At 38.9% G+C, this 19,629-nt stretch overlaps 2 protein-coding genes and 1 long non-coding RNA gene across 6 annotated transcripts in view; 2 read left to right on the top strand and 1 right to left on the bottom strand.

The window, feature by feature from the left end:
• esf1 (ESF1 nucleolar pre-rRNA processing protein) overlaps positions 1-4,926 on the top strand; it is a 77,214-nt gene extending 72,288 nt beyond the window's left edge. Inside the window, exons 12-14 of the mRNA XM_043696627.2 lie at positions 112-200; positions 1,393-1,542; positions 4,392-4,926. Of these exons, the coding sequence (XP_043552562.2) occupies positions 112-200; positions 1,393-1,542; positions 4,392-4,697 (545 nt within the window). The 3' untranslated portion in view covers positions 4,698-4,926. The remainder of the gene's footprint in view (positions 1-111; positions 201-1,392; positions 1,543-4,391) is intronic.
• LOC122553100 (uncharacterized) overlaps positions 1-13,497 on the bottom strand; it is a 64,602-nt gene extending 51,105 nt beyond the window's left edge. Inside the window, exon 1 of one of the 2 annotated variants that reach the window (XR_015758542.1) lies at positions 13,357-13,497. This is a non-coding gene — a long non-coding RNA (uncharacterized LOC122553100). The remainder of the gene's footprint in view (positions 1-13,356) is intronic. The other variant, XR_015758543.1, reaches the window with a different exon arrangement.
• A 121-nt stretch (positions 13,498-13,618) lies between these two features.
• Positions 13,619-19,629, top strand: part of tasp1 (taspase, threonine aspartase, 1) — a 97,139-nt gene continuing 91,128 nt past the window's right edge. For 2 of the 3 annotated variants that reach the window (XM_043696630.2, XM_043696632.2), the window contains exons 1-3: positions 13,619-13,903; positions 18,196-18,263; positions 18,493-18,561. In XM_043696630.2, the coding sequence (XP_043552565.1) occupies positions 13,768-13,903; positions 18,196-18,263; positions 18,493-18,561 (273 nt within the window). In that variant the 5' untranslated portion in view covers positions 13,619-13,767. Of the gene's footprint in view, positions 13,904-14,082; positions 17,182-18,195; positions 18,264-18,492; positions 18,562-19,629 lie in introns of those variants that run through there. The other variant, XM_043696634.2, reaches the window with a different exon arrangement.

The raw sequence follows: 19,629 nt of genomic DNA, 5'->3' as shown, positions 1-19,629 counted from the left end.
AGCAATAATATTCACTGCATGTTGCAGTTCGTTGTGATGTTTAAAAATAGCCAACCAAAGTTGTAAGATTGAACAGCTCGCATACTGTTTTTATTTTTTTCTCATTTGCAGTATTTCACCAAAAGAAGATGGGCAAAAAGAACAAAAAGTTAACGGATAAACTGACACCAGAGGAGGAAGGTGAATTAGAAAAGGAAAAGGTCAGAAATGCTCCATATTGAAAATTTGAACTACATAGTATGTATTGAGTAAGATACCTTATCATTTGGATGTGAAGCTAAATCTTCTCAGTTTTACATCAAAAGATGTTACACCTTTTGAAGAGACAGGCTTTATTTCCAATTTCCCTTTAACCACCTTCCAACATTACCAAAAATTGATTATTTAGTCAGTTAACTTATTGTGGCTCATGGGATTATGCTGAATGCAAATACAGCAAACTTTTTATTAACCACACCTATTGGACCAGGAGTGTGCAGGTTGATAAAATGTTCCAGATGATTAAGAGGTCTCCATAATCAATGTAAAAATACACACTAAGCAATAGAAACATAATGCAGGGGTATACACATCAATGTTATGCTTTATTTACAGCAAAATCACTTAAATAATAGTTGTCTCAAAATAAAATCGACCAGCAGGGAGCCTTCTCATTCATACCCTCAGTTGACTACTTGGCATCGTAATAATACTGTAAACTTCCAGTATTTCAGGTATATTGTTGCGGATTTATCAAAAGTATTGGTTAAAACAAAGGTTTTCTATGATACTATATTGCTATGTATGAGAACAGTGATTTCACTTTCAAAGCTTTTTGTGATCTCTGATGCAATTTTGAATTTATTATTTTAAAAGACTATAAAAATTCTAGTGACTTACTGCTTGCCCTGCCCATATTTTGCCCATTAAGCAGTTGAGATTTTTATCAAAGCTGTTTGTCTATTGAAGTGCTAAAATTAACAAGTGAAAGATTTACACTGGGAAACTCAATTTTATATGCTTTCAAAATCATGCTTTGTTTATTCATTTCTTGCCTTTTTCTACTTTCTATTCCATTACTTTTCACGTTTCTGACTTATATTTCTTGCGTGAATATGATCATTTTTGTGCCTCATTTGCACCTATCACAGGCGGACCTGGGATAATTCCATTTGATCTTTTAGAATACATGAGTTAGGGCCAACCGTGATGTGAATGTTTGAGAGATGGTATGATTTAACAGTTGGAGACCAACTGGGCATTTGGAGCATAATATTGAGAGAGTTTCTGTATATTTAGGCCTCCAGTTTTGAGCATATACACTTTTCTTTTGCCTTTGCAAATTTATACATTATTATATTTTCATTCTAATAATTAGTAAACTTATACTACAAAATATTTCTTCATCACTAGGCAAAAATGGCCTTGCTTATGATGGATGATGAAGAGGAAGACCGAAGACATTTCAATTATGACAAAATAGTGGAACAACAGAATCTTAGTAAGAAGAAGAAGAAAAAATTAATTAAAAAGCAGGGATACCTAGAAGAAGACAGTTTCCAGGTAATGTAACATTTCAGTGTGCACAATTACAGGTAGATAACCTTTTATCTGAAATCCGAAGGTTTTCGTGAAGTTTTCTCATTAACAAGGTTGTTTGGCGTGCAAACAGTTAACCCAACTCCACACCCACTCGATGTATGTCATTCAGATGCAACGTGGGTGGGTGAAGCCCAGCACTGGCAGGCTTCAATTCTGACTCAGGGCCTTTTGTACTCAGTGAGTCTGCTATCCGGTAAGATTTTTAAAAATTTCACTGTCATACTGTCACTTACTCAGAATTCAAGAAATTCCGAATTCCGAAAACCAGCTGGTCCCGGGCGTTTCAGATAAAGTATTGTGTACCTGTACTTTTATGATCAAAATTTAATATACCAAGATAAAATATCTTGTGTTGTTTTTATATTTGGCAAAAAATATAAACATTTCACTGCGGATTGTTGATGAGATTAGTTTGAGACCACTCACTTTTGTGGTTTAAAGTAGACAGTTTGAGAATCCAGATAGTTATTTAGATAATAAAGCCACAAGCATTGCTGGGTCAGAATCCTGGAACCCCTTCTCTCATGGCATTGTGGGTCTATCCACAACAAATAGACTGCAGTAATATGACAAGGCAACTTACCACTACCTTCTCAAGGGCAACGAGGCATGAGCAAAAAAATGTTGACCCAGCCGTCAACACCCAATCCCATGAATGAATAATAAAAAAAACTCCACAGTTTCAAACAAATGAAATAAACTTTACTCTATAATGTTGTAATAGTAAAACAAAATTAATAGATTTTATTAACAAACATCTAAAGTTATTGGAGGTAAATGTGGAGAACCAAAAAATTATGGTCAAAACTCCACATAACATATCAAATAGCAAAGCCGGTCAGGACAAGATTGCACAGAACTTTCAACAAACCCCCTTAGATTAGTGACACTGTGGGTCATCAATTCTTATTAAAGGTTTGTCCCATTTATAAGGGGTTTGAATTCTTAATTTCCGAAGAACTAGGTTTGGGCTTCCTCAAAAGCTGCAACTGCACAGACTGTCTCAACGAATGCTCATTCTGGTAGTTCAATCTTTTTCCTGAGACTGTGTCCACTGGATTCTTAAGACTGCACTCCAGCACCTACTCTAGTATAATTCCAGTATTTTCATAGTTATCTTCAATAAACTGACACTATCGCTGGATTTCTGAGCTCCCATATTTCTCAGCTGCACCAAGCAAATATTGCTTGTGAGCTTCCTTCACTCTTACACTCAGCTATAATTAGCAATGGCTCCCATGCTTTCTTCAAAAACCCCACTGCATCTACCATCCCCCAGAACGTCTCTAAGCTCTAACTGCACATGGGAGCTTGCTACATCAGCACCTTTTGGGATGGATCCTCTTCCCCCTATTTCTAGGTATTCAAAGGTCGCAAGCATCTGTTTCAACCACCTCCAACAAATGACTAAAACTCATTGTTCAGTGACCTAATAGGGCACACCCTGGATCCTAGGTAGAATTGAATATAGCAATCATTGTAACATCATATTCTCTGACTATTACAATTCTTCAGCTAATTTTGTCTCCACAGCTACCAGCTCAGAACACAGAAGGATAGATTTTATCACAAAATGCATGTTAGAATAGACTGTCAAGACAATATAGCAAGCTGGTGCACATTCAATTTGACCCTTAAGTTTTAAAATGTGTCCATAGAGCTCTTGATCTCTGGTCGAGAGCACCATAATGCTGCATTACCAAATAAGGAATGGTTAATGGTCTCTAGGCCCATACCTGGGGGAGATATAATCTATTTAAGGCATGGAAAATAAAGACCAAATGAATGATTTCTGGTTAGAGTCTGTTACCCTATTGTTTATTTATGATGTGATAATTAGAGGCTGTAATGACCACTGACTTTTCTTTTTGTTTCTGCCCTATACACTCCCTTTGGCCTGTTCTGTAAGTTCATAAATTGATAGCATTGACAATTAAATGTTTTGGGTAAAAGAAGAAGCATAGAATTCTTAAAAATTAGAATTTTTGTTGGTTAGAATACCAAAGAATTTTAAACAAGGATGGTTAAATTAATTTGAAGTACAATGCAAATCAGCCATATTCACAGATTATTACGCAACTGAAAGAAGCCATTCAGCTGATGATGCCTACACTAGTCATATTACCTCATGCCAGTGTCTTGTGTTTTTCACATTTCCCTGCACACCATCTCTATCCAGTCAAACTGAACAGAACTGGTTTTAATGATTAATAGTCCTACTATTCCTATGCTCCTGTTTAACTGTGTAGTGACAGTATGCCTAGCAGAATCCCTTACTATATGGCAGCAGAATACAAGTTTAATTACGAAGGGAAATGAGAAATTAGGGGGCATTTGATCAAGCAATTTGTTGATAATAAGGATAACTATGCAATGCTGTCACCACAGGAACAATGGGAGAAGTGAGGAGAATGTTTTTTAAGGCATTGGATTATAAGCGCATTCACTGACTAACAAGCAAACATGATAGAAATAAAACTCGTAACACGTTTAACAGAAAAGTGGGCAATTGTTTGCAAAGTGAAAACTTTAAGGACAGAAACTCAAAAGGACATGAACAGCTTTTTCAGAGAGCCAACACAGACACAATGAACTGTGACTGTGTAAAAGAAAAGAAGTAAATATCCTTTATGTTAAATGCTTTCTCATTTTGGAGACAAAAGAAATTCTGAATACCACAATCCTGTTATATGGAAATCCCTAGCAAGATTCAGAGGTGGCCTAAATTTTAATCACTGAACATGCTGTAAAACTGGACAGCTACAACAACGATGCAAGTAGTTATATTTGAGATTTTAATTTTGTTACAGGTGGATGTTGCTGACCCAAGGTTTAAAGCCATATATACTTCACACCTCTTCAACCTAGACCCTTCAGATCCTAGTTTTAAGAAGACTAATGCCACACAGTCAATCCTGGAAGAAAAGTCGAGGCGAAGGCAAGAGCAGCAGAAGCAGGTAGCATTGAACAAAAGGAAAGAAAGTGATGTTACTGGAGAAGAGACAACGACAGCCATCAAGAAACCTATAGATCCTGCACTTTCTTTGCTTGTAAAATCGGTGAAAGCAAAAACTGAACAGTTTCAGGCTCGAAAGAAACAAAAAACTGTGAAATAGAATTTTTTTGGTATACAGATACTATTTTTTGCGAAAATTCTTATGGATTTTGATCAATAACAATGTACATAAAAATCGTTGAAAATAGGTTTACTAGATTGTTCAAGTTTAAATACTTATCTCCAGAGTTAAGTGTACCTACAGGAAAACCATAATTCATGTTTCATTCATAACTGAAATTATTTTTTAACCGAAAAATTGAATTAAATTCTTCTGACTATAGCTGAAATTCAAAGCTTTAAAGAGTTGTGTATACCAGTTTTCTTTTTTATTGTTCATGCTCACATATGCTTTGGTCATGCTAATATATGGTGTATTTCTTTTATATCATCACTTGGCATCACTAAAAAGGTGTTTTCTATAAGGAAAAGTTTCCAAATGAAAGCTAATTGGAAAAAGAAACTGAAGATCAAACATCAGAAGTTAAACTCACAAAAACATTTAAATTTAAGGTAAGGTAAAATAGGAACATGAATTTTCTTATGCCCTATCTTTTCATTTATGATCAGATTTGCAAAAATAATTTGACAAGTTTAAAATTTTCATTCAGAAACCACGGTAGTTTAAATTTAAAGAAACAAACTTTTGAACATTGTGATTAATATTTTATTGAAATGTTATTCTATATTTGATATATTTAAGGAGCTGCATTGTTTCATAATATCGCATGCTATGACACAGGGATAGCAAGTTAGACCAAATCAGACTCACTAACACTGGATTTGCAACACTGAAATTAAAGCATTCCATGGCCCTCAAAATTGCTCAGTTTTTCCTAACCAGACTTTTCAAATAACAGATCTTGGACACCAAGTTTGTAACTTCAACCATAATCAACCATTTATTATTAAGAACATAACTTTAATAGAACACAGAGAAACTACAATCTAAGTCTAATCTTTGAATACAAATCTCCACTGTCCTACATAGACACATTTATGGAATAAATTAGAAAGAAATTATAAGAGATGTAACTGGCCAGTTTGATAACTGTTTCAACCATGAATACCAGGTCTTTATAGAATTCTTTCAATGATTGGTTGTATTAAGGTCACATGACATTGTATCTTGTTTGAATTCAAAAGTCACTAGTTAATGCAAACAGATTCTAGCAGTCTCAAGGGAATATTCACTTATTTCTTATAAATTGGGATTCCTTTCTAAGAACATTCAACAATTCTTTAACAGAACATAAAACTAGAGAGAGAGCTTAAACAGAGCTTCTAGTCCAGTAGCTTTCTAGCACACTGCGCTCTGCTCAAAAACCCAGTTAAAATCAGTTCTATGGTTTCTCTTTTTCAACATTCTGGTGTTAGTTGGCCAGCAGCAGCCTCTCCTTGATTGACCATTGCAATATCCAACCAATTGCCAGTCCTTGAGCATAACACATATTGGTGCCAAAACATTTGCAATGTTCTTAGAACAATAATTATCCAGCAATATCCTTCCATTAGCAAATATCAGTTTGTTTACTCTCTCCTTTCCGAAAGAAGCTACTGATCAGTTCATTTCTCAACTTCAGCTGTCTGTTTCAGACCAAAAGTGAGAAAAGTAAAACAGATGATCTTAACATACCCAAAATACAGCAGACACATCTCTATCCCATACTAAGGCTGGGATATAGTGCTCTGCAGTGAGTGTGGGTGGGCAATTTTAAGCGCAAATAACTTCCTGTTGCATCAGTATGAAATATATCATCAGATCAAGCACAGATTAGGTACTTAAAAGTACTGACTGGAAAGCCTATCATCCAAAGCTTTGCCTTTTCCACCCTGCCTGAGGCTGCAGGTTTTGAGATTCATTGGTGGCCTTGGCTATAAAGGACTAAACAGAGCAAGCGAGCAAATGGATTTTTTTTTAAAAAAGACATCACAGGGAGAGGAAATCAGAGGATCGGGAAACAAGGACAACTTTCAGCTGCCACCACATTGCTCCACTTCCCTACTGCTGACTGCCTGAGATTGGGGTAAATGAAGCCCCACCATCCTCCAAATTGACAGGCAGACCACCCTGGAAACTAGTCATTTTTCTCACCTATCAAGAAGATAGGTAATAGGAGCAGTGGAGAGTTGAGACCTGAAGGTGGTTGACCACATGGACCTTAATTGGTCGGAGTTGAAAAGGTAGTCTATGGACCTTCTTGTCCAGAATTTATTTGCTGAAGTGGCAAGGGGATTAGTGTCTCAGGCTTCATTTCTCACCACCTCTGGGGGGGGTTTCAGAATCATGTCCATACTTCCAATCACTCATCAATGTAGAGTGGTTAGTTGTGCACCAAATTTGAACATTAGATTTTCTTCCCCTTCTTCAAATCCCTGCTTTTTATAACGACAAACTGCAACCTCCTCCAAACATGCACACCCCTACTGATTTATTCAATGCTCTTATTCTTACCTCTTGAGATTGTGTCTCAATTTGCCTCAGGAAAATTCTGCCTTATTCCTCCTTATCATAACTCCCACTCTAAATTCCTTCAACTCTTCACAAGCTCCTAATGAATACTATCCCAAAATCATCTTTCTGTCCATACTTTCAATCACCCTTCCTTTTCTCTCTCTCTCTCTCTCTGGTTCCTTGTGAATTTCTCATTCTAATTTTCAGTTGAGAATATGCTCAGAGTGTTTTGCTTTTACATAGACCATGCTTTTTAAAACCAAGTTGGATGTCTTTTCAGATTTTTAAATTTGGGAATCAGTTTAGTTACAAAACGTCTGGAAAATGTATTTCATAATTTGTGGTCCTCTGCGTACCATCTATAATGAAAGAAAACCAGAAGATCTCGTGGGATGTTTCCAGAATGTCTCCCTTCAAAGCATATTTTTGTCAACCTACTGCATGCTTTTCTGTAACATGTATACATTGCCATATCATTGCTTCAGCTGCTGTGGTCAACATTAGCTTCATTACTCATTCTCCTGGACAAGTCGCCTTTGAAAGATGATTATCTGTGAAGCATTTAGTTTTCATAAGCTGACAAAGGACTGGATTTTCCCTTTGATTTGTGGTTATGAAACAAAATAAAATGATTCAGTGATGGCTACTGTTCGAAAACCACTGCTTAAAAATAGGGTTTGAATTGCAATGTGAAAACCCATGTTTCTTTACTAACGCCTGCCGATAGGCTGCATCACCACAAACAAATGGAGGTCATGCGAACACAGCAAATCCACTCTCTTTGTTCCTACTTTTCATCCTGAACCCATCCCACAATGTTCCACTAATTCTTGCCAGGATTTTGCAGTTCAGAGTGAAGAATCAATGCTTGCCATTCATCTCACTGACAGTTGCTGGCAATGTTTTCACATACCTTCAAGTATAGACATGTTTTATGCTGGGTCTAAGCCAGCGCATAGGGGTTCTGAGCATGAAGAATCTTCACAGAGACAGAGAATTTTGTCATTTTCACCATTTATATAAATGATTTGGATGTATGCATAAGAAGTATAGTTAGTAATTTGCAAATGACACCAAAATTGGAGGTGTGGTGGACAGCAAGGAAGGTTAACTCAGATTACAATGGGACCTTGATCAGATGGGCGAATGGACTGAGGAGTGGCAGATGGAGTTTAATTCAGATAAATGCGAAGTGTTGCATTTTGGGAAAGCAAATCTTAGCATGACTTATACACGTAATGGTAAAGTCCTGAACAAAGAGACTTTGGGGTGCAGGTTCATAGTTCCTTGAAAGTAGAGCCGCAAGTAGATAGGATAGTGAAGAAGGCATTTGGTATGTTTACCTTTATTGGTCAGAGCATTGAGTAGAGGAGCTGGGAGGTCATGTTGGTTCGGCCACTTTTGGAACATTGCATGCAGTTCTGGTCTCCTTCCTATCAGAAAGATGTTGTGAAACTTGAAAGGGTTCAGAAAAGATTTACCAGAATGTTGCCAGGGTTGGAGGATTTGAGCTATAGGGAAAGGTTGAATAGGCTGGAGCTATTTTCCTTGGAGCACTGGAGGCTGAGGGGTAACCTTATAGATGTTTATAAAATCATGAAGGGCAGGGATAGGATAAATAGACAAAGTTGTTTTTCCTGGGGAGTCCAGAACTCGGGGGCGTAGGTTTAGGATGAGAGGGGAAAGATAAAGAACAGACCTAAGGGGCAACGTTTTCACGCAGAGGGTGGTACATGTATAGAATGAGCTGCCAGAGGAAGTGGTACAATTGCAACATTTAAAAGGCATTTGGATGAGAATATGAATAGGAAAGGTTTGGAGAGATATGGGCCGGGTGCTGGCAGTGGGACTAGATCGGGTTGGATGAGTTGGACGAAAGGGTCTGTTTCCATGCTGTACATTTCTAATTCAAGGTTGGACATTATGAAGGAGGTAGGCTATTTGATCACTTGAACCAGTGCCACACTTTTTGACATTAGACCACTTGAGCCTGCTCTGCCATTTAAAATGATCTGGGATCATCAAGCTCAATATCCTAATCTCATCCTCCCTGTATAAGCCTTAATCCCTTTATCCACAAGAGTCAGATCTAACTCTTTGAAAACATAATCTTTTGACCTCAACCACTTTCTGTGGCAGTGAATTCCACAGGCTCATCACTCTGGTTGAAGAAATTTCTCATCTCTATCCAAAGACGTTTACCCTTTATCCTTAAACTTCTAGTTCTGGACATCCCCCAACATTGGGAACATCCTTCCTGCATCAAACCTGTCTAGTTCTGTCAGAATTTGATAGTTTTCTATGAGATACCCCCTCAATCTAAACTCCAGTGAATAAAATCCAAACTAACTCAATCTCTCCTTCTATGTCAGTCCTGGCTTCTGAAGATATAAATTTGGTAAACCTTTGCTGTACTCCCTGTAAAACAAGAACATCCTTGCTCAGATAAGGAGACCAAAACTGCATATAATATTCCAGGTGTAGCCTCACCAATGCCCTCTATAATTGCAGCAAGTTCCTATCATCAAATCCTCTTTTTATGAAGGACAACATACAGTTAGCTTTCTTTACTGCCTGCTGCACCTTTAAGCTTACTTGCAGCAAATCGGATTGAAATCATATACAAAAAGATAGAATTAAAAACATTAATAAAATAAATAGATAAAGTAAAATGAACTTTTAAAAATCTCTCATGTTCTTTAACATTTTCAAGGAATGGTGTGCCACACTCGTAAAATTAAATTTGTGTCTTAGTGATTTTGTTGAGCTATAATTACAAACCTGTTAAAAATTCACTTTTTTTAGGATGTATGAACCTCAATATTGATGTCTTCAGTGAGGTCTTGGTGGGTCAATATCCTAATTTCATACCATTACATTGATTTCATTGCCAAGTGTCACACGAAGGGGTCCTACTGCACACATTGTGGAGGAGTGAAATACTCATGACAATAATTATATATTTCCACATTAATTGAAAATGTGTGAATACCAGAAGTTGCTGTTCAAGTTACTCCATCATAACTGTGAGTGCTTCTATTTGTTTCTAAAGATGTACTTCAAAACATTTGTAAAAGTATATTCCAGAGCAGTTCAAATTTGAAGCTGCAGAACTTGCATAGTATATGCTATTCTTATGCCTCAAGAAAATTGCAATTACACATATTTCCAATATATACTCATGTCAAACAAAGCCTCAGGGGTTTTCACAGTTTCCAGCTCCTTGGTATACGATGACAGGTGGGCCTTATCTTGTGGCCTTTATTTAATCAGTTTACAAAACATGGGCTATTAAGTGAAGTAATATTGAAACAGACTGTTTCAGGAAACCATTTCAAGAACCACACCTCAAGATTGAATTATTTTGCCAAGTATCAATTTTAAATATTCAACATGAGTTTTTTTAATTACTCCCACACTCAGAACATGGATTGCCCAAACAGAATACTTCTAACTTTATAATATGAAGTGGTGATGTTAAAATCCCTTTAGAGACTAACACCTTTTTAAAAGGAATCCTCAACATTCTTGGAAAGAAAACTGCTTGTCAATTGGACACTTAGAGTCATAGAGATGACCAGCACGGAAACAGACCCTTCAGTCCAACTCATCCATGCTGACCAGATATCCTAACCTAACCTAGTCCCATTTGCCAGCACTTGGCCCTTATCCTTCTAACCCTTCCTATTCATATATGCATTCAGACGTCTTTTAAACGCTGTAATTGTACCAGCCTCCACCACTTCCTCTGGCGGCTCATTCCATACACGCACCACCAACTGCATGAAAAAGTTGCCCCTTAGGTCCTTATTAAATTTTTCCCGTCTCACCCTAAATCTATGCCCTCTTGTTCTGGACCCCCCCCCCCAGGGAAAAGACCTTGTCTATTTACCTTATCCATGCCCCTCATGATTTTATTAACCTCTATAAGGTCATCCCTCAGTCTCCGATGCTTCAGAGAAACCAACTCCAGACTATTTAGCCTCTCGCTGGTGCTCAAATCCTCCAACCCTGGAAACACTCTTGTAAATCTTTTCTGAACCCTTTCAAGTTTCACAACATTCTTCAAATAGGGGAGAGACCAGGATTGCATGAAATATTCCAAAAGTGGTCTAACCAACGTCCTGTACTGTCGCAACATGACCTCCCAACTCCTCAACTCAATGCTCTGTTCAATAAAGGAAATCATACCAAACACCTTCTTCACTACCCTATCTACAGATGACTCCACTTTCAAGGAACTATGAACCTGCACTCCAAGATCGCTTTGTTCAGCAACACTCCCCAGGACCGTACCAGGCTCTGATTTGCCTTCCCAAAATGCAGCACCTCGCATTTATTTAAATTAAACTCCACCTGCCACTCCTCAGCCCATTGGCCCATCTGATCAAGATCCTGTTGTACTCTGAGGTAACCTTCTTCACAAATCACTACACCTCTAATTTTGGTGTCATCTGCCAACTTAATAACTATACCTCAAATGTTCACATCCAAATCATATATAAAAATGAAGAAAAGAAGTGGACCCAGCACCGATCCTTGTGGCACCCCACTGGTATCAGGCATCCAGTTTGAAAAACAACCCTCCACCACCACCCTCTGCCTTCTACCTTCAAGCTAGTTCTGTATCCCAAATGGTGAGTTCTCCATGTATTCTATGAGATATAACCTTGCTAACCAGTCTACTATGGGGAACCTTATCAAACACCTTAGTGAAGTCCAAAAAAATCACGTCCACCACTATGCCCTCATCAAACCTCTTAATTACTTGTTCAAAAAACTCAATCAAGTTCATGTGATATGATTTCCCACGCACAAAGTCATGTTGAGTATCCCTAATCAGTCCTTGCCTTTCCAAATGCATGTAAATCCTGTCCCTCAGGATTCCCTTCAACAGCTTACCCACCACCAATGTCAAGGCTCACTAGGCTATAGTTCCCTGGCTTTTCCTTATCACCACATTCGCCAACCTCTTGAAACATTTACTGTAATAAGCCAAAAGAAACACAATTCAATACTAATTAATAGGTGAAGGACATTTCAAACGAAGAGGGAAACTTCACTTTCTAATAGTCTGACGTCTTAACTGGAAATAGTATGCCAATTATCATACTCCACTGTCCCACAAGTTGTCAGAATATATGAAAATGCATACAGTCTAAATGAGATCACCAAAACTCAATTTCCTTGACTGTGCTACTGAGGACAAAGAAAACCACATTATGTTTGTTATTGTTGTTCAGAAAAAGTAGTTCAATTTATTGAAACACAGTTAATAAGAACAGTGAAAAATAATTATTTCTAATTTATCTAACTTAAACTACACCCCATCAAAACACACATACACACACACACACTCAAATACAATTACGCCAGACAAAAAAACATACGGTTTAACACATACTATGGGTGGAAAAAGAATATAGACAGGGTAAACAAAATTCCAAAGATCATAAGCCCAGACCACAAGGTGGAAAGTTATTTTCCTCTCACAGTCCTTTTTATTTTAGAATGATGAGTCACTGTTGTTTGTATGGTAATGGTCATCCCTCAGTTCAATGGTTGATTAGATGAATTACCATCTTGTATAAATTCTTTTAAGATTTCTGGAGTTTTCTGTATTTTTCCCCACATGAGGTAAGAAAGGGAAAGATGTAGCATATAGACTCTGGACCTTTATTCCCTGTTGCATGTGGTATTTGCAACTTTTTAAAAACTGCAGCTCAACCAGAGAGCTGTTGTCAGGCAGAAATTCATTAACTCAAAAGTGCAATTCATTTGCAAATATCCCTAACTTTGCTCCCAAAAATCAATATGTATTGCACTGCTAAATAAGATGCAATATGTTTCGAGTGAAAAACTAGAGGGTATAAGTTTACGGTGAGAGGGGAAAGATTTAAAGGGAACCTAAGGGGCAACTTTTTCACGCAGAGTATGGTGTGTGTGTGTATGGAATGAGCTGCCAGAGGAAGTGGTGGACAATGGTACAGTTACAACATTAAAAAAGGCATCTGGATGGGTATGTGAATAAGAAGGGTTTAGAGGGACATGGGCCAAATGCTGGCAATTGGGACTAGATTAATTTAGGATATCTGGTCAGCATAGATGAGTTGGACCAAAGGGACTGTGTTTGTGCTGCACATCTCGAAAAATCTAATAAATGGATGCCTCATGTAGTTACAAACACTAACATCACTTCCTCACAAATATGGTATCACAGCAATCTATCTTTGTAACTCTGCTTTAACTTTGTAGGATTGCTTACTTGTTGTCCAACCACGCCAGCCCATCACTGAGGGTGCAGATACCCACACCCCAACATGACCAGGTCCAGCTTGGACTCCACTTCCCTCTCACCTGTTGACGTTGTGTGGCCAAGAGGCGGGAACAAGCGGACGGGGAGGGGGCGGCACGGCACGGTTCGGCTTGCGGCCGTTGGTCGCGAGCGATGGGCGGGCAGAGTGGAACGTGCGGCCGTTAAACCGCCACCCGCCGTGTGCTCGGGGGCGGGATCGCAAATTGCGCGTGCGCCGATCCACTCTGACGGTCCGGTCGGGGCCTGCAAACCTGCTGCTTCCGGTAGGACGGCGGGGGGCCCAGCGCCGCTGCCTTCCTCCATCCTTCTCCACCCTGATGCGATGGAAGGGGACGGTTATCATGGAGCCCGGCTGTGACCATGGAGGCCGCAGGGAGCCTGGGGCCCGGGGGCCCGCAGTCCCCCGGAACCGCTGAAGGGGCCGCATCGATGAAGAGGAGCGGAGGGGAAGCAGTCTCCGAGGGGAAGAGCGTGGGGTTTGTGCTTGTGCATGCAGGTGAGGTGGTCCTCCTTTCCCGTCCTCAAGCCCTGGGCAACCTCCCCCTCATCCCATCTCAACCGTGAAGGGTGTGGCTGACCTCTGAGAGCTGGGGATCACTGCACATTGCAGTGAGACCCGCCTCCAGTCGCGGCCAAGGTGCGGAGCTTAACGATTGCAAACGGTCGATTTCTGATGGCGGACTTTGTTTTGCAAGAGTTTTCCAGCTGTTTGTAAATATGAGCCGACCGCGCGTGGCGTTGCTCCTGGATCAAGACATTGAGTTTGAATGAAGTCTTCCCAACACGCAGACTCAACCTCTGCCTTTTCACTTTCTCTTTGGTTTGCCCTTCAGCGTTTTCTTATGTGCTCTCACTTGTGCTAAGTCACTTTTTTGTTTTCTTTTTAAACTTTACCTATTTATCTTTATTGTACCCATCTAAATCTTTCTTCCTTTAACATTTTTTTTCTTGACCTAACTGTCTGTCTGCTGTTAGTTATCAATAGTGGTGTATTTTGGACACTGAAACTTTGTGTTTTATCTTTGGCAGCAATCCCTTTCAAAACATTGAATGTTGTTAGAAGGATTTCAGTATCTGCGGTCACATCCCTGAGCTCATCGTAAGGTTTAAGGTGGACTTTGCATCGTGTTCAAGGATTGCAAGAAATAAGTGAAGCTCACATAGTTTGTACTTTGAATAAATTATTGCTGTTTGCTATGGATATGGAATGCTGTCTTAGCCTAGGGACCTGATTTGTAAGAATGCTGGAATGTTCACATCATTAAATTGGCAGTAGATAATTAACTAGAAATTAGTGGATTAATATTACAACTCACACCATAAAGAGGAAGAATGTTTGCTATTCTATTGCATTTCATTTTTTAGATTTGAGTAGTTACTGAACAAAGTATGTTGTCAGCTTTGGAGAGAGGAATGGAAATATTTTTGTAATCTGGCCTTGTTTTATAAATCAGACTAGAGCCAAAAATATTTATTTTGGTATATTTATTTGTTGGGAGGCACTGTAGTGAGTAAATATTATTCATATTGGTGGCAAAGAGCACATCTCGGTTGTTTCAAGTTGGTCTGTTTCAAAAGAGGACAGAAGAGTGATCCAGATAGTTCTTTATAACACTCAAATGTTACAGCCAATGTAACACACCTAAAACAGTCACTGTTGTAATGCAAGTAAGACTGCTTTTTTAGTACAGTCAATTCTTCTCTAACATGACTGCATTCTTGTACAACCCTGCATTATAGAATAATCCCGCTCTAGAAACAGCATTTAAAGTGTTGGCAATGAAATTGTGTTGCAGCCAACAGTTTTATAAGTTCATGCTTTAGAAACTGTCCCCAATTTGTCAATTGCATTACAGTGAATTTGTGTTGATGAAACACGTGTTATAGTAGAATGACCTGTTGTAGGAACTAAGGGTGTTTTTTATTTTTTTGTTTAGCATTTTATTACAGAATAAAGATGTACAGTTGAACTCTCTGGGATTGCAAATCACATGCCCACATGGTAACAAATCATCTTGTGAAGGTTATTCAATGACTGGTGTACTCTATTCTCTAGCCTAAAGTGGTAATTCTTGGGACATCTGTACAGCAAATCTAATGATTATTACCTTTGTGACAAATGTGTTCTCTTGATGCTGACTTTGCTTGTCCTTTGTTCAGATTGGACAAGTATCTGCAAAATCTAGCCAGCAGGCTCTCGAGCTGACCCTGAAGCATCTTGACAGCAAGAACACTTATTTTCAAGTGCACTGTCTTTCTTGCCTCCACTTTGGCTGTAGTGCAGCTCTTGATTGTTACATGATCAACTCTAAACACTAATTCCTTGCATGTTGTCTTTTTGTTAGCTAGATTACCTACCCTCTCTGCACATTTAGAAATTGCTTATCTCTCTAGTCTTGTTGGCTTGTCATCTTTCCTCCCAATCCCTTGCTGACTGTATTGACAACCTGCCTGCCAAATAAAAAATATTTGTGGCAGCCTTGAAATTTACACTCCATATAGTTGTACATGTGCCAGTTATCTCTTTTTTAAAAAGAAATGAACTATTGCGTCTCTCATACAGGATGAATTGACTGCACCTTTTTAATGTTTATGGCTGTTTCCATATGTTTCTGTATTTAAAGGACTGTACAGGTGCAGGTATTTGGGGCAACAAGGTGACTTAGTGGTTAGCACTGCTGCCTCACAGTGCCCAGGACCAGAGATTGATTTCAGCGTAGACCAAATGTCTGTATGGAATTTTAATCTCCTCTCCTTGTCTGTATAGGTTTCTACTGGTGCTCTGGTTTCCTCCGACAGTCCAAAGTAAAATGTGAAATATCCAATAGTCGGCAGCACGGTGACACAGCCTCACAGCGCCAGAGACCCGGGTTCAATTCCCGCCTCAGGCGACTGACTGTTGGGAGTTTGCACATTCTCCCCGTGTCTGCGTGGGTTTCCTCCGGGTGCTCCAGTTTCCTCCCACAATCCAAAGATGTGCAGGTTAGGTGAATTAATCATGCTAAATTGCCCGTAGTGTTAGTTGAAGGGGTAAATGTAGGGGAATGGGTCTGGGTGTGTTGCGCTTCAGGGGGTCGGTGTGGACTTGTTGGGCTAAAGGGCCTGTTTCCACACTGTAAGTAATTAATCTAAAAGAAACTGCCTGTTAATTGGCTTTTAAAATCCAGTGGCGATGGTAGTGGTAGGAGTTATATCAAAGTAATCCTAACAGCATTGGATATAATCTCCATTCTAGCTGAGGTCGACTTAGTAGTTGTGTCTTCGCTCTACCTGCAGTGAAAATCATGGTACTTTTGAGTGGTTCAGTGAACAGTTGCCAAGGCCATGCCTTCAGGCAGATGTCAAAAACACCACTTAGTGAAAACAAGCTAGCTTAATCTTCAGTTGGGTCATGTTGCATTAGCAACAAATTTCCAGAATAACTACTTAATCAGCTTGAGATTTATTTGATTCTGTTTGTCCCCTGTTCTCATTCATAACTACCTTCCCAGTTTAGCATAATTCATATTGATTTGGTAATGCGTATACCATAACTTATAACCAAGGATAGGATACTGTTTGCAATGTTAAATTAGTATATCGATCATATGGTTTATTCAAACTTGTAATATGCATCACCATGTTATGTGTACCCTTACCTTGAATGCAGCACTGTAAGAATGCATATCAAATATGAAATAGCTTGTATCAATGATGTATGTGTACAATCTGCTCCTTGTCTTTGTGACATCCAAGTAGTTTACTTGAAGAGATGAAATCAAGGAGCTGAAGCTGGTAAGCTTGATGTGTGTATTTTTAATACTCTTAAATCTGAGATATTACTGTCACTGTATTGGAGATACAACTGGATTATTCTTAACCTGACCTTGAATTGGAAAATATTCTACTATCCCATAAGGCTTATTCATTTTTCACAGGTTTGAGTTAGTGTGAACTTGTGTTACTATTTATTTCAATGCTGTCTGCTAGTATGTGTCCACTGGACCGCCTCCAGTTAATGAGGTTTGACCTAATAATGTTAACTAGAGCATGTTCTGTTGCATAAAAAAAACTTAAATGATGTTTCTGGTTGGAGTGGATGAAGGAAATCTAGATGCTCGTAATTGATGTTTGAATAACTTGTTCAAAAAGTTAGAGACCAAATATTACCAAACATAGTGGAAGCTACACTGGTATTTTATAAGTAATCTGAATTCCATTTTATTTTAATCTTTGCCATGCTAGTATTCCATATGTAAGCTTTCAAACGTTCACAAAGCCTAACCAATCAGTGATTGACTCAAGCATTTTGGGGTGTATTTGTGCCTTGAGATATCACTGCTGTACTTGCGCATTAACAAAATCATTCTTCTGAGGCTGTCTCAATACCTTGCACAAGCAAACTTGGACTGTCAGGAAAGAAGACCGCATTACACCCTATACAATTTTTGATCTCCCCTTTCAATACACTTTGCTTCCAATTGTTATCTTTTTATTAGTAGGACTCTGGATGCTTTTGAAGTCTTTGTAGCACTGTAGTGTCATCCTGTTTGTTATCTTAGTTCCAATCAGCTAATGAAGTACAAACTACTTTTTGAGCTTTGGATCATGTGATCCATGTAGGTTAGTGCTGTAGGCAATACCCACTTCTTACGGGCATTTGAGGAGCTCTCTGATCTTTTCTTTTAAAAGATGCCCAACAATCTCTGGATGCCTCCACAAAGTGGATAATGTAATTCAATAAAATTTGTTATGCAATCATGATTTACTAAATTTTCTATTAATTATTTCCAAATTTGTTTATTTCAGGGGCAGGCTATCATTCTGAGTCAAAAGCCAAGGAGTATAAACAAGTATGTAAGAAAGCTTGTCAAAAGGTAGGAATATCTGCTACCAGCTATTTGATACTACAACCTTAATATATTGAGAATCTAGCTTTCTGATAGTTTAGCTTGCATAGTGTATAAATCGATTGAAACATTTTCAAAGAAGTCATGAAATGTAGACAGTCTCTTTTTTTTTTCCCAAAGCAGAACATTGTTTTTATCAGTTTTAGGTTAATTTTGTGATGAAGACATTTTGACCAGAAGCCTACTTTTCTTTCAGGCAATAGAGAAGCTGCAAGCTGGAGTTCTAGCTGTTGATGTAGTTACGGCAGCTCTTATTGAGCTTGAGGTAAGAATATGAGCAGCAAAGTATTTCATTACTTCCTTGAATAGGAGTTCAGAATTCTTGACATCTGTAGATTGAAATGCTAGGTGACAAAGTAGTTTGGTCAGAACCATTTATGATTACTTGCTTTATAACTTATGGAACGTTTTCTATATTTCTGTCCTTTTTTATGAAAATTAGATTACTTAGTGTGGAAACAGGCCCTTCGGCCCAACAAGTCCACACTGACCCTCCGAAGTGCAACCCACCCAGACCCATTCCCCTACATTTACACCTTCCCCTGACACTGTGGGCAATTTAGCATGGCCAATTCACCTAACCTGCACATTTTTGGACTGTGGGAGGAAACCGGAGCACCCAGAGGAAACCCACGCAGACCATGGGAGAATGTGCAAACTCCACACAGACAGTTGCCTGAGGCTGAAATCGAACCCAGGTCTCTGGCGCTGTGAGGCAGCAGTGCTAACCATTGTGCCGCCCAATTATGCTGCTGTTTTTCAGGATGTGCAATTATGCTATCTAATATTGGCAGTCAACAATTTACTTAACTTTTGATAATTAAGTTTGAAGTTGCAACAAATGAGATTTTAAAAAATTAAACAAATTCATACAACTGTGACAATTGGGAATGGTTAACTGATACCAGAGGCTGTTGGTGCAGAATTTTTTTTGGTCCTGTTAAAATTGTGGGGGCAGCATCATGCTGTTTAGTTGAGGTATTAGGGAACTCTTCCCTTGGTCTTTCCCCTGTCCTTGGGTCAATCTTCCATCTGTTTGGTCAATATTGCTCTCTGGAGCTCACCTAATGAGAACTGCTGTCTGCAATTTCTGTTGGAAGGAAACTCTCAACAAAAGACCCCCCCCCCCCCCCCCCCCCCCAAACTCTGCCCCTAGGTTTACAGTATTGGTCCCAGTGTGGATCCTCCAGTGCAAATTTGACCTCTCTTCAGATTGGAATCTGTTTCCTGACCTCTCCACGTCCCAGCACTGAATTGACTTAGTGCCACATATCCTGAATACTCCTTTTTCAGCTTGGTACTTTATCATATTCATAGGGGCAGGTAGCTTACA

This window comes from Chiloscyllium plagiosum, unplaced genomic scaffold, assembly GCF_037043375.1.
Source record: "Chiloscyllium plagiosum isolate Xiang-an unplaced genomic scaffold, Cpla_swu_hap1 HiC_scaffold_10, whole genome shotgun sequence".
Classification (NCBI taxonomy): Eukaryota; Metazoa; Chordata; class Chondrichthyes; order Orectolobiformes; family Hemiscylliidae; genus Chiloscyllium; species Chiloscyllium plagiosum.
The sequence above is the reverse complement of the archived record's forward strand: the minus strand, read 5'-3'. Positions and strand labels throughout refer to the sequence as shown.